This window comes from Drosophila melanogaster, chromosome 2L (genome assembly GCF_000001215.4).
Source record: "Drosophila melanogaster chromosome 2L".
Classification (NCBI taxonomy): domain Eukaryota; kingdom Metazoa; phylum Arthropoda; class Insecta; order Diptera; family Drosophilidae; genus Drosophila; species Drosophila melanogaster.
The window spans coordinates 7,882,493-7,896,768 of NT_033779.5; the positions used below are offsets into that span (position 1 = coordinate 7,882,493).

Below are 14,276 nucleotides of genomic sequence, written 5' to 3' on the forward strand. Positions count from 1 at the left end.
GAATGACAAAAATGTGGGGGCCCAAGCCACCGATGTTGATCGATTCGATCAGCATAAAAAAAGCTTTAATTAGAACCAATTTAGAGCGTGGACCAATTTATCAGAAGCATTTTGAAAAGTAGTTGAAAACCAGTCGAGAGCAACTTCAGCATTTCCGACGGCGGGTGTTAGGGAGGTGTTGCCGCACATTTCATTATATTGTAGCTCAACATTAGCCGACATATTATTGTTATGGCTTATAAGCCCAACTGAAGTGAACTGAAACAGCAAACTGAAATTGCCATTTACGCATTTGTTTTTCTTTGTCAATTGTTCCACTATTTAAGAGGTGTGGACCAGGTTCAAGTGCACATTCATAACTATTATATATTTGTAACAATATGGAGTAGTGACTGCAAGAGTTAAGTGATGGGTTAATGAACGTGCCGAAGGGAAATATATTGTTTCGCAGATAAAAGAAATGTTTGAAATAGTTTTGAACAATTTAGGGTGTCATTCGGGTTTATCGAAATAAATATTTGTAAATAATAGTAAATATTCGAAATAAAAAGAAGGGCAATGAAACCTTGAAATTTCAAGATTGTCATGTTTTAAAAATTTGTTGTAATTAAAACTCTACTTCCAAGCTGTGCAATCCATAGTTCAAAGAAAAATGCTGAAGTGACAGCATTCGTGCCAGGCACCATGCTGAAGTATTTATTCAGCGAAAACTACCAACTATTGGAGCTGCCCTCTTGTTTTTTATTTTTGCTAACACTTTCAGCTTTACATACAATTGGGAAACCAGTTAATTAATTTGGTTCGATTCTTGGCATCAAGATGGAATTCAAGACAGCCGCCAAAAAAAGTTTTCTTTATATAACAATTCATTAATTACCTTTCGATTTCTGGTTTTTACCTTGGGCGGAGTCATGAACCCGACACCTAATGCCATTAGCCCAGCCGTTGCGGATCTGGGATTACAATATTCGAGTGTTTGGATCGTTCAAGGAAATAGTTTTATTGCCAGCATAGCTGATGCAACTACAAGTTGTTTCCCCAATTCTAGTATCTATCGTATTTTGCCTTTGTGGGCACCCCAGGAGCTTGGCCGTTTGTTGAGTGGTTCAGGTTCTGATTATTGCTGTGATTTGCTCCACTATTACTACTTCCTGCCGGCGAGGAAAGGGTATAGACCTCATAGTCGGTGATGGTAAAGTTATAGTCCCCGAAAAGTGTCAGGTGAGCAGCGTTGGTTCCGTCGTAGGAATGCGGAAGATTCGAGTATGAGTCCATGTTTGTATTACAGTTGCTGGAAATGAGCAGATCGGCTCCAGCACCAAAAATGGGACCGCAACTAAAGGGGAAAGCAGACATGGTAATCAGTACGAATTCCTAAACATAATGTAATATATAAGATTATTTTAGACATCACTTACTCAGGATGATAGCAAATGGCATATGGTTTCTTTACAATATCAAACTTGACCGGCTGTTCCCCATTGGCTGGATTCAAGGCAAAGAGGAAGGCTCGCTCGGACTGAACATATCCCCCCTTTCGGCTTGTTTTGGCCCACGCCACATCCGTATAACCACCACTGATCTCTCCATGCGATCCCAAGCCAATAACCATGCAAGGAGCCACGCCGTCGCAATAACGATGAAAGGCTCCAGAATCGTAGCCATGAGTGGACGCTCGGAAAACTAATCTCCAGGATTGCTTGCCCACTCCAACCCAATTATTGAGAACAGTCTGTAGTGCCAGATTGTCATTCTTCAGGATTTGGGATCCGGGAAACATGTTGACCGCTACAGCTAGGCGGGGCTGAAGTCTCTTATCGTTATCCATCATCTTATTGGCATGCAAAGCGGCATAGCGATATCGTTCTAGGGATAGTTCCATAGGTACAGCTCCTGTAGGTTCCACTTCCTCCGCGAAAACTTGGCTATCGATGAGAAGCAGACGCACGTGACCCATTACACCGCTTAAGTGTTGGCAGACACGAGCACGCTCCTCCTCAGTCCAATGTGCAGTGGGTTGGGTGACTCCTGCCTGGTATTTGGCCCAGGATAAAACGCAGCGCCACACTTCCTCCTCTTCCAAGCAGAACTATTGGTAGTTAACAGTTTTGGTAATTAAAGAAATTCAGTAAATTGAGTGGTTATTCATTATAAACTCTTACATAGTCTGAGGAAATAATCTTAATAATGGCATCCTTTGTTAAAGTAAGGAAGGCATTAGTCTTAACGCACTCATTTGCATTTTCCCCTATGTAGATGATGCAGCGTTCCATAAACGAGGCAGCGCATTTGGCACCTGAAATTTAAAGGGAAAGTTTAAAATTAATTCCTTGTTTTTTAAAGACACTCAACGGCTTTTACCTTGAGACAGCATCCTATTCTATATGTCCTGAAATCGGATCGTATTTGCTACCTTACCCATTAGAAACACTTGATTACAGAAAGTCTACCATTTATTTCAACATTCGTCTTCAGATATCGGCTTTACATTTATTTTACTTATATTAAGGGCGTTCAGCGTTTGCAGGTGGAATTCGAAGGATTCGCAGGATGGCCGCTGAGTCGCCTAGTCCTTCGTGGGACTGACGTTCTGTATGAGCGTGATGTTGTCGCCCTTGAGCATGATCCTCCCGAGGTTGCGGCGCTGCCGGGTCTTCACATAGACTTCCTCGGCGTCGTCCAGCACCAGATTCATGTACTCATCGAATCCCACAATGTGGCCCTCGATGCGCAGCGATATGTTCTCGTATAACCAAACTTGCACGCGGGACCGGTTCTGCAGGTAACGGAAGATCAGGTTGATGGGCTGCACCATCACCTTCTGCACCTTGGGATTTCCTTTGAACGACATTTTTGCTGATTTCCGACGACTTAATTTGAGTTAAACAAATTTTCGCTTCTTTTTGCCGGCGTCTTCTTTTCGTCCAGGCGATAGGCAGAAATATCGATGGCACAGCACAGATGGTCACACATAATCGCGGCCTACCGAACTATCGACCAGCCTAAAGATACCAAAATGGTAAATCCTCTGGTAGCATAACCATATCGATAGAAACACTATCACAATCGCACTGTTAAGTTTTTGTGGTTGGGCAGAAGTTGTTGCCATTTATTCATAGCTGAATTAAACTATAGTTTATAAAGAAAACCAAACAAATGGCTATGGCTAATGTGGACAAAGGTGAACTTATGGACCAGGTTAAGCAACAGATTGCTGTTGCGAATGCCCAGGAATTGCTCACGCAAATGACCGAAAAGTGCTTCAAAAAATGTGTCAATAAGCCGGGAACTTCCCTCGATTCGTCCGAACAGGCAAGCTATACATATCTTATTTTGCACTATAGAATATGTATTTAAATAGTATTTCATTAATATCCAATTTAGAAATGCATTTCCATGTGCATGGACCGGTTTATGGACTCGTGGAACCTCATTTCTCGGGTGTACGGCCAAAGAATACAACGTGAACAATCCAAGTTCTAAACACACGAATCGGCTTCTGCATTTTGGAGCAGCTTGGGACTAACTATATCTGCCAGCTATTGATTAGTTGTTATATCTAAAGTTTGATAATGCAATAAAAACATGCATTGCGTGTTACGTGATTCTGATAACACAACGTGCATATGTTTTTTCTTATCGATATGTGATGTGGTACAAAAAATACCAAAACTTTCAGAATGGTTAGTCTCAATACATTTGACATAGCATATTATGTAGAATGTATAAAGTGTTTTGGCGCGAATATGCAACTTCACATAATTGCTTACTTTTAAAGGTGTGATTTTCTAAAAGAGCTACTCAATATTACTAACCTGCTTTTTCGTGTATATCCATAACGGCGGTTAAAAATGTGCAGGCATTATCCACCGACAATGTCGATATAACGTGATCCTCGCAGGCAGTTCGTAGCTCAACCACACCGATATCCTGTGCCAATATCATCATTTGAAATACTTGCGAGTCCTGGAGAACCAACTGAAAAATGAATTTTGGTTATAATTTTATTATGTTAGATGTTACTAATAAGTAGTTTTCTTACCTTTGCGGTGTAAACGTACAAGATGAACTGCCTGAATAGTTCCGGATTCACGTGTGGTAATCGTATGGTGGTCGGAGTTGAAGCTCCTGGGGCTGCTGGCGATACTGTGCATCCGGGAATTCGACACACTTCACCTCTCTTCGCAGTCTTGAAGCTCTTGCACCTGAAATCGAATTGAGTGAATGGAAAGGCAAGACAAATTAATTAAGTGACCAACTGGAATACCCGGGATTCCAGCACGCAACATTGTAAGATTCCGAAAAAGGCAACCGTAGGCAATTATCTTATTCCACAGAGAAAAATTATACAGTTATTGGCATTTATAAGATTTTAAGGTATCACCAAAATTTATTAATCTCTTAAGTATTTGTTTGAAAAAACAATTTAACTTACCGAGCCATTAGCATTAATCTATGGGCATATATGCGCTCATCTCTGCCACAAATGAATACCACATCTGCACTATCCTGATCCTCGGAAAGGCGCTGCAGATCCTCGATCAACTGGGGCAGACTCATGATTGATTTTTATTATTAAGTGCGGTATTCTTGGGCTCAAAAAATTGCAATCATTCGTGCAGAAGTGCACGTGTTGCCTTGTCCCTCTGCAAGCACTGGGTTTTGTTATTATTTTGCGATTGGGTTTGTTTATGTTTTCAACTTGGAAACTCTCTTTATTTCTCTCTTTTAATCGCTGGATTCGTGGGAGCGCAGAAACCGGTTCCTGGCTGAAAATTCTTGGCCGACACCAAGCCACAATCGATTTGGCAAACAATATGGCCTGGGAAACAATTGCAACAAGATTAAATGGTATAACTTTTCTACAAATATTATTGTAATAGTAATATTGTGCACTATTTATTTTACACAGCTGCAAACTAAGCGTTTTTTCAAACAATTTCGACCTTTCCTCCGCGAAATCTGATTTTCTTTGACCGCTGGTCGTTCTTCTCGCGATCACGATTTGCTAAAGACTGAAGAAGAGACTTGGGACAGGTTGCTCTTTTGGATCTTTCTCAGTGTTTCTCCCAAGCAGGTAAACGGGATTAGTTTTTGTTTTGCTTTTCTCCATTCCGCTCTCTCTCAGTGTTATCTTTTTTGAGAGACTTTTTATAGCGAATGCTATAGAAATTTTCATTTATGAATGAAACTAATTAAGGACGAGACGAATTTTTCTTTATTGTATTCGCAAAAATTCACTTTGCGCAATAGATAAAATGGTGTAGAGTTTCTCGACTATTAGATACCCGTTACATTCTATATGGTTATACGGTCAATGGGATTGCTCTTCTTCAAAGGATCAACGACTCGGCCACGGAAATATATGTTGTCATCATCGCGAATCATGAAGACAAAGGGACTATTGACTGTAAAAGTAACCACACTAGTCGCATAATCTGAAAAATACCACAGGCAATCAAGCAGGAACATGATACAAATGTGCCATAATTTACCAGATAATCCTCGAATGGGGCTCGCAGAAGCGGATCCTGCGGACCCGCCTTCTTCGTCAATCTCTATAAAGGCTTTGTGTACGACTTGGCTGATTCTAGTGCCAGACTGGTTCAGTAGGACGCTGATATCCGACGAACTATTGAAGAGATCCTGTATTCCCATCTGCAAATTTAGAAACATGTAGTATATTAAATAAGGTGAGCAGAATCTACTAACGCTTTTAAGAGTTTCGACGAGCTCCATGCGGAAATCGATTTTAAATTTAGGAAGCTGCACATGTACATCCATTTCAGTGAGAACTATCTGAGGGTAACTTTCGATTGTGGCTTCTGCCTGAGTTAGGGACCCATTGTCCTTGGGCAGAACGATTACCATTGAAAGGTTTGAGTATGCAAATGGAAGCTCAATAATTTGGTCTATGGTCGAAGTACGCATCTTAAATCGACCCACTTGCGACATCATATTGACATTTACTTGGTAACTTTTGGATACATAGAATACCTTGGGCTTGGTGTTCATCTTATCGAATCGCGTCTTCCAGTAGCCCTTGAAGAAAGCTGCGTTGATCATGACCGCACTTTCATCGGGCGTCAAGTCACTGGGTATTATAATGTCTTTCACATTATCTAGTGTCTGGTCGAGCACCCAATCGTTTATAGCCCAGGCTGCCTTCAATCGATCGGCCAGCTTAATGGCTTCTGCCTCGGCCCTAAAGTGCTTATTGACTAGTTTATTGTAGCGCTTGTTAACACCAATTGTTTCGTTGACAAACAAGCGATTCGCCAAGTGGAGAATGGCTACCTTCTTGCCCCTTTCGAGTTTAGTCAAAAGCTTATCATATATAGTAGCTACATTCTTTTTATCCTCTGGCAGATTCAGAGCCGTCCTCAGTTCATTGGCTGTATTTCCATCCGCTCCCATGAGGATCATGCTCATTCCAATCTCGACGCAAAGAGGCGAGGCAATGATGTTATATTGTTTATTATCCTGCAAAAAGCTTCGGTAAAGTTGCTTGGTGAATTGACCTAGCACTGACGTGGTCACTAAGATCCAACCTTTGGAAAAGGAAAAGAGTCAAAGGTGAGCGATTAGAAAAAATGGCGCTACTCACACAAGTACTTCATGCTATACTCTCTGCAAGTAAGGTCATTGGAAACTAAAAGTAAAAGCCTCATGATTTAAGGTTTTCGAGAGCACTGATTTGTTATAGAACATTAAATCCATTATCTACGCTGTTAAACAATATTTTCAAGTAAAAAAACAGTTTCTCTACAAAAATGGAATTTTCATACCATTTTTAAGATATGTTCAGTAAGAGAAGCAATGGGTTTAATTATTTTTTAACTTCGTTGTTTCAAGTGACTAGAAAACAAAACATTGCCTTAAAGATGTAATTCGTTAGGCAGTCGAACGACGCGTCCGCGGAAGTAGACGGTATGCTTGTCGCGAATCAAGAAGACAAAAGGACGATTGACTTTAAAGGACGTCGATGCTCTTGTTTTTTCTGGCAAAGAAAAAAGATGAAATCAGTGGATGAGGTGATCTATAAAAAAAATTAGTCATAATGTACTTTGGATAGACTCTGCGTGGTCTGACGCTTCTCCTGTCGATGCTCCCCTTTCGTTGATCTCAATAAAGGATTTGTGTACCACATGGTTAATTTTGGCACCTGTACCGTTGGTCAGAAGGCCGCTGAGATCCGAGGTATTGCTGAAGATAAGGTGTATGCCCAACTGAAACTTAAAACATTGTAAAAATGATAGCATTTTCAACAGGTCCTACCCACTTTTTTTAGGGATTCAACTAGTTCCGTCTGATATTTGATTTTAAACTTTGGCAGTTCCACATGAACATTGTTTTCTACTAGGCTCTCTGAGAGTGTTCTAAGTATTTTTTCAATAGAGCTTAGATATGTGTTATGCAATGGCAGACCGATTATCATTGACAGGTCTGAGTTATCAAACGGCATCTCAATGATTTGTCCATAAGAGTGATCAGCAATCCTAAATCTGCCCACATGGGACATCATCCTGACATAAACTTTTTTATTATGATCTCCATGGAATACTTTTAGCTTGGTGTCCTTTTTACTAAACCTAGTTTTCCAAGCGCCGCTATAGTAGACGGTGTTAACTAACACTGCACTTTCATTAATTTGCAGGTTATGATCATTAGAAATAGTGCGCATGCCCTTGTGACTCTTCCGATGAATCGAAAAGCTGATACTGTTGCTAGCCTTTCTTTGACTTAACGGGTCTTTGCCCTCTGCCATGAAGGTGCTCTTCATTAACGTGTTGTAATCCTGCCTTACTTCATATGTCTCATTGACATAAAGCCAATTTGTAAAACGAAGCCCATTATGTTTTTGGAAATTAGACATAATCCTTTCGTATTTCTTGGCCATTTCTGTCACATCCACTGGTAGGTCAAGAACGCTTCTTAGTTCCTCGGCGGTTGTTCCTTTAGCTCCCATTAAGATCATGCTTATTCCAATTTCGATGCATAGAGGCGAAGCAATAAAATTACTTTCTGCCTTATCCATTACAAGTTCGAGAAGATTTAGCTTGAATTTACCCAACACTGAAGTGGCAATTAAAAGCAGAACTTTGACAAGAGCATTGAATCAATTAGGTTTAGAGTTAGAAGAGTGCTTTCATTTATATTTGAACTCACCTAAATATTTTATTTTATTATTTCCCTGCATGATTGCTAAAAACTGCAAGAAATCCGACAGCCTCTATTTATATACCTGCAAAAGTGAATTTCGATTCATCATAGACTCGTGAAAAATCCATTATGAATGGATCTAAAATGCATTCAGACGTTAACTTAAGGAATATGGCCTAAATGATCTTTCTTCATTTTACTTTGAAATTCTTCACAACTGTGGTGCGACACCTAGTGTTCATTCACAGAACATGGTAATTTGACATGTGCCCACTTTTCTGTACATCATGTAAAATTACATTCGTTGTTGCATTCTAGAGTTAGTTGAATTTGGTATTCCTACTTTGTTGAAGAATTGAAGAGAAAATTACAGTTTCTTTTCAAATTTGGTTAACACATAAAAAACATACAAAAATGTTAATATATACTCTACTACAAAGAATTACCCCACAATACTTACTTTCATTTTATTACTTCCAGCAACTTTTAAGTAGCAAAGAAAATTTCATTGATATATTTTGCATAATATTTATCGCTTTTTTATTTGTTGTTTTTGTTTTCATTACATAAGTAATAATTTATTTTTGTTTTCCTTTGTGTTTATTTGTTTCTGCACTACTTAAATATGAAACGTTGAATTCAAATTTGTTTTTTCATTAACTGTTTAATTTGATTAAACTTTATTTGCTTGTGGTGCATTTCATTTTATATTTTCGCTCATGCTCCTTTATCTCCCAAATTCTCACTACATTTTCTATTTGCTCCACAATTTGTACATTTTATTTCTGCATTCTGAATCGTCAGACATATAATAATATATATGTTGTAGTTTGACAAGACGCGGATTTGTTGCTGCATGCTTAAATAATTAAAATATATAACTTATGCCATTATTTTGTGATTTCTTGTTCATCTGGTTGCTTAGCCTTTGCACGTTTTGTGTTTTAACAATTTGAAGTCGATTCATTAAGCGGGGCAAAAATGCTCGTATTTTGGTAAGCATCATTCTATGTCGTATTTAAATTTAAATATAAGTTATATCATATATAAACACTCGGGTTATGTAAAATTTGTCAATATTTTGTAATTATTTAATTATAAAAATGATTGTTTGTTTTGTTGTTTATCTCTTTGGGTTGTTAGCAAAAATGATACAAAAAATGTTTGGGTTTTTTCGTCTTCAACTATTTCCATCGCTTGTAAAATTTGGCCATAAATACACGAAATTGCTGAAAACCGTTTTGACGCTTTTGATTAACCATTATTTGTCCCTTTTTATTCGGTACTGTTCTGTTTTGATGGGTTCTATAATTTATCTATAAATTTCGTTTAGTATCGTACTGGTTCTGGTCTGGCAAATGAAACACAAAATTTGAGAGAATTCATTTACAATAATAAGTATATTTTTGTATTTATTTTGCATAGCAATTGTAATTTGTTTTTTTTTTTTCAATATTTTTGTTGCATTTTATAACGCTTTTAAATATGTATAACAATGAAATTTTGCATGCTAGATGTCTCAATTATAATTATTTTATATAATTTATAAAGGTTTCATTTATCGCTTTTTAAATTTATACAACTTTACACAGTTTTAGCTTAAGATATAGACAAATTTTGGTTTGAATTTGTTTTTATGTTTTTGATGCCTTTTCTTTTATTTTTTTTTGTTTTAGCTTAGAAAATGTATTCTTAAATACAGAACGAAATGTTTTCTTTTAGAAAGTACAAACACACACAGGCATAAATAATTTATGAAATATGTTTTTATAACAAAAGTTTATAGATTTTAGAAATCTCTGCGTTCTTTTCGCTTGGCTCTTGGCTTGGGTTTATTTCCAGTTGGTTATCATCCAGAAGTTATATAGCATATACATGTTTTTCACAAAGTGTTGGCAACTAAAATCAATAGTACTCTAATCTCGTCGATGGAAAAATGATATATACAAAAAAGGGGGACCATTCGATGCCATTCACAATAGGGAAAGAACTTCGCCGGAGGGAAGTCTTAAGAACTAGTTAGCAAACGTGATTGTTGTATGGTTATGATCTATGAAACTAAATGCCTACAGAGCAAAGCTTACAAAGTGAAGAAGAACAGAAGACTATAATTATACAATTAAGAGAATTGCTCGAGTTAGATCTAGCAGCTACAATAAATATTTATCTTTATGTATATGTTTATGCTTCTCGCTAAGGCTTAGCATTAATGAATAATCCGCACTTGCTGCTCATCATATATCATATTCTGCGATATATATATATATAATATATTACTCATTTTTGTATGGTATAATTTTAACGCGGCAACTTCTTATTTGTAAAAATGTTTTATACTTTCATTATGATGAATTATCTTAGAATTGTTTATCATTTGTTTTTTTCTTGTTTGTCTGTGGTGGGTTCATTTTGTGTGTTTTCTCTCTCTTTGCTCTATCAACTTGTTTGTTTAACTTAAAAGTAGGATTAAACTTAATGTAATTACATTGGTTTCCAGCGGGCGATGCCCACTGTCATAAGAACCAGCTGCCTGTGTGACCAAAGAAAAACCTTTCCTAAATTTTGTTTCGAAAGCCTCGCTTTGAATATTGTTTTGGGTTTAAATGTCTTGCAGAGCTTACGAGATAAAAATAATAACTTAATTAGGTTAAGCAGTAAGTGGTAAAAAACACGCACAAATTTGTCGTTGAATAATATACAAAAATTTAATTTTTTTTAAAGCTTTGGTTTCATTTATAATTTCTGCAAGCAACGTTGAAAGTTTTTTTTTTTTTTGAAATGGAGAAGCCTATATAAATTAGTATTTGTCCTTTTTGTTTTTAAAAGTGAGATCAATTCAAGCTGTTTAAAGGCGTTTTAAAATGTTTCTTAAAATTTTTGAATAGATTTTGCATAAGGGTAAAAAGTTTTCCAAAGAAAGTTATTAAAATTCCCTGGTTATTAGGTGTCGGTTTTACAAATTTAAATTTGTATAAAGCAAGCTTTTAAATTGTTTTTCACAAAAGCAACAGGACTCACGGAATAGATGAGGAGCATTACGAATCTTGAAAAAAAATTTAATAAAAAAAATGTCAACTGAAATGTAGCTTTTAAAACAGTTTGCTTTGAATGCCCATATTTAAATAAGCAAATTATTAATATACATATGCTTTGAAGTTTACAGTGCCGCTCCTTTACATTGAACTAATGATTGAACAATTTATAAGCAACTTTTTGCCACCTAGATTTCATTCCTTTCTGGCTATGAAGCATTTTACTTTCACTAAAATACCCCTATAATGAAAAACATGTGCGTTCAGGCTTTGTGCTTGAATATCGGCTGCACTTTCTCCTACAAAAGAAATGGGATTTTAACTAAGTTCTAACTGTTCTGTCGTGTGTGTGTGTGTGAAAGAGCTTTTCTTTGAGAGGTTTTCGGGGCTTCTATCTCTAGGCTATTTCCTTTTTGATTTGTAACTCGCAGTTCGTTGTTGCTGATGCAGTGGTGGTTGCGGCTGCAGTGGGTGGTGCTGGTGGTGTCTGCTTCTTGCTAGCCTTGGTGGCCATCGGAGGATGTGCTGGCGCTGGATGGTGTCCAGCGACGGATGGTCCACTGAGCACATTTTGGGGTGCCACCCGCTGGCGCTGCTGCTGCTGTCGCTGCTGCAATGGCATTTCGTCGTCATCGGAGTCCTCCTCTTCTGGATCCTCCTCCGCCTCATCCTCTTGACTTTCCTCGGCGAGCCTCTGATTGTTCTCGTCGCTGCCAACATTGCTACTCATTTTTTCCAGTGCATGGCAGGCGGACATCTGGGCCTTCTTCATCGAGGACTCGTCGCTGCTATTACTACTATCGAACAACTGTCCGGCAGTTGCCGCCGAGTCCGGCGAGAGGGGCGTTGTGGCCGTGGGGGGCGTGGCTAGTGCACTACTGTGGGGAGCCTCCACTTGAACCTCTTCGTCCTCATCCTCCTCGTCTTCGTCTTCATCATCCTCCTCCATTTCATCGTCGCTGGAAATTTGACTGGGCTGGGGACTTTTGGGATTATTAGTTGGGTCTGTTTTATCGTCATTTTTTTCAAGTTTTTCCAGATCGTGCGACTCCGTGCCATTGGAAGGACTTTCCTCATTCTCTACCTGCTTGTCCTCAGCTTTCTCCCCAACCTGCAGCTTTATTCTCTTGCTTTCAGGCTCATCTGGCTTCTCGCAATCCCCCCCTTCACTCGCACAACAATTTGGCGGCGTGACACTCCGCCGCAGACCATTGGCTGGAGCCTTTATAAGGGGAGATAGCTCCTGTTGATTATTGTTATTAGCCCTATCCTCCATTTCATCTTCCTCCAGCTCCTCGTCCTCTTCCGCCTCTCCTCGACCCGCTTCGACCACGTTCTCCAGTCGTGTTTGGTGCTTGAATGGCATCTTCCGAAGATCTACTTTACAGACCTGCTCTTCGAATTGCCTGCGATAGCGTTGGAGTTGCTCCGTAAGATCGGCTATGTGGGCATCCTGTTTGTGGAGCAGTTCACTCAATTGAATGTTGTTATAGCGATATTGATCGTTCTCCTGCAGTAGTCTCTGCAGTATCAGAAGGACTCTCTCCCGGTCCTTGGGTCGAGTTTCTCTGAGGGACTCCACAGCCTGCTCCCAGGGTGGTAACATGGCACTCGAGTCGGGCTCCCCATTCAGACTATCCGTATCATCCGTATCCGTAGATAACTCGAATTCACTGCCCAAATGGGGCTTACCATTTTGCAAGCCATGGTTCCCAGATCCTACCGAGCTGTGATGGGTCTTGGGTTGAGTCGCATGATGCGGCGAACTGACCACGTTCGATGAGTGGGTACTCAGGTTCAAGCCAGCACTGGAGGATTGAGTGGGTGATGAGGCCTGGCTTTTGTAGTACCCATGGCTAAAGTGATGCATGTGCGTGGGGTGATGCTGGTGGTGATGTGGGGTCATGCCGCTCACCGCGACCACCGGCTGTTGACTCATCAGGTTCTTGTTGATCCGTATCCGACTCGGTTCGTTGTTTGTGGCGGCTAGCGATGAGCTGCCATTACCGTTTGGCAGGGAACTGGAGCTGGGCAAAAGTTTGGCATGCTGATTAACGGTGGCTATAATGTGCTGCGACGGTGGTGGAGCACCTGCCGTTGGCTGCACCACCTGGTGGTGCGACGACTGCTGGTGGTGGGGTGAGGTGGAGGAGGTAATCTCATTGCTGCCACCCGCTGAAAACTCCTCCGGGCTGCGCATGTTCCGAAGGTTAGTTGGTGTGGGCGGTGCACCACCTGCATTGGGTGGTGCGGTGGCTGGTGCTGCGGGCAGGTGGGCGGGTAGTGGTGAGTTGCTGCCACTCGAGGAGGGGTGTGGCGGTTCGACGACATCCAGTGGCAGCACCACCCCATCGGGCGGTGATGCTGTAGGTGGTGTGGGTGTCTGCGATCGCTCCTGCTTGATGTGCACCACCTGGTGATCCGTCTCCTTCTCCCTCAACCTCTGACGTTCCATCACCTCCCGTTCCATTCGCTCCCTATCCTTGTCCCTCTCCTTGGAGAGTATACTCTTTCTGGGTGCCAAGGCCACATTGGGTTGGTAAGTCCTCTCCGCATATCGCTTGTCCGTACTCCGCACCACCCGCTCCGGATTCTGTAGCTCTGGTGGTTCCTGGCAGGCATAGGGTAGTGATGACAACGTGGCGCCATAGGCGTGCAGAAAAGCTTTGGTCGTATCTGGCCCCCAAGGTCGGAAGGCCGACGAGGAGTTCAGCGTGGGTGGTGTCGGATATTGCGGCAAATGTGGATAGGGTGTGGTGGCCACCAAAACGGCTCGATGCTGACGGGGCAGGGGATGCGAGTGGGGCAGGTGCTCTCGCTCCCTCTCCCGCTCCTTCTGCACACAGTGCGCATACATGACCTGGTACTGATATTCCAGAGCGGAAGCGGCCACCGTCGCCCCCTTCAGCTGCTGCAGCTGCTTCTTGCCACTGGGAATGTCCATTTGTGGCTGCTTCATTGGCGGTGGCGGCGGCGGAGCCAAGGCGCCCACCAGCCCATGTGGATGTCCCGCCAATCCAAGAACAGGACCCGAGCCGAGCATACCGTCATCCATGAGCATTTCCGCCTGCAAATAAATGT

The 14,276-nt window shown here is 40.7% G+C and overlaps 6 protein-coding genes across 10 annotated transcripts in view, besides 1 other annotated feature; 1 reads left to right on the forward strand and 5 right to left on the reverse strand.

Annotated features, from left to right (window-relative positions):
- Positions 1-789: 789 nt before the first annotated feature.
- CG7102 (uncharacterized protein) lies at positions 790-5,021 on the reverse strand. Of its 2 annotated transcripts, none has more exons than NM_001298800.1 (6): positions 4,436-5,021; positions 4,043-4,205; positions 3,816-3,978; positions 2,163-2,296; positions 1,419-2,089; positions 790-1,336 (listed from the first exon to the last, which is right to left on the reverse strand). In NM_001298800.1, the coding sequence occupies exons 1-6, from the start codon at positions 4,558-4,560 to the stop codon at positions 1,045-1,047; spliced, it is 1,548 nt and encodes a 515-aa protein (NP_001285729.1). In that variant the 5' UTR covers positions 4,561-5,021; the 3' UTR covers positions 790-1,044. The 2 variants fall into 2 exon arrangements, with proteins under 2 accessions (NP_001285729.1, NP_787994.1); NM_175980.2 differs by having other exon boundaries at positions 979-1,336.
- On the reverse strand, positions 2,438-2,958 carry SmE (Small ribonucleoprotein particle protein SmE). Its single transcript, NM_135318.2, has one exon. The coding sequence runs from the start codon at positions 2,849-2,851 to the stop codon at positions 2,567-2,569; it is 285 nt and encodes a 94-aa protein (NP_609162.1). The 5' UTR covers positions 2,852-2,958; the 3' UTR covers positions 2,438-2,566.
- Positions 3,011-3,617, forward strand: CG34132 (uncharacterized protein). The gene is made up of 2 exons (NM_001042879.2): positions 3,011-3,312; positions 3,385-3,617. The coding sequence occupies exons 1-2, from the start codon at positions 3,157-3,159 to the stop codon at positions 3,481-3,483; spliced, it is 255 nt and encodes an 84-aa protein (NP_001036344.1). The 5' UTR covers positions 3,011-3,156; the 3' UTR covers positions 3,484-3,617.
- A 179-nt stretch (positions 5,022-5,200) lies between the features above and the next one.
- Spn28Da (Serpin 28Da) lies at positions 5,201-6,637 on the reverse strand. The gene is made up of 4 exons (NM_001042880.1): positions 6,608-6,637; positions 5,713-6,551; positions 5,496-5,658; positions 5,201-5,438 (listed from the first exon to the last, which is right to left on the reverse strand). The coding sequence occupies exons 1-4, from the start codon at positions 6,618-6,620 to the stop codon at positions 5,299-5,301; spliced, it is 1,155 nt and encodes a 384-aa protein (NP_001036345.1). The 5' UTR covers positions 6,621-6,637; the 3' UTR covers positions 5,201-5,298.
- Positions 5,252-5,295: a mobile genetic element.
- Positions 6,638-6,795: 158 nt separating the features above from the next.
- Spn28Db (Serpin 28Db) lies at positions 6,796-8,212 on the reverse strand. Its single transcript, NM_001370007.1, has 4 exons — positions 8,170-8,212; positions 7,283-8,100; positions 7,067-7,229; positions 6,796-7,000 (listed from the first exon to the last, which is right to left on the reverse strand). Exons 1-4 carry the CDS (start codon positions 8,198-8,200, stop codon positions 6,879-6,881), a joined length of 1,134 nt encoding a protein of 377 aa, NP_001356884.1. The 5' UTR covers positions 8,201-8,212; the 3' UTR covers positions 6,796-6,878.
- Positions 8,213-8,694: 482 nt separating this feature from the next.
- Positions 8,695-14,276, reverse strand: part of Snoo (Sno oncogene) — a 93,010-nt gene continuing 87,428 nt past the window's right edge. For 2 of the 4 annotated variants that reach the window (NM_001103647.3, NM_135320.3), the window contains one exon: positions 9,833-14,262. In NM_001103647.3, the coding sequence (NP_001097117.1) occupies positions 11,593-14,262 (2,670 nt within the window). In that variant the 3' untranslated portion in view covers positions 9,833-11,592. Of the gene's footprint in view, positions 14,263-14,276 lie in introns of all 4 variants that reach the window. The other 2 variants (NM_001103646.4, NM_001103645.4) reach the window with 2 other exon arrangements.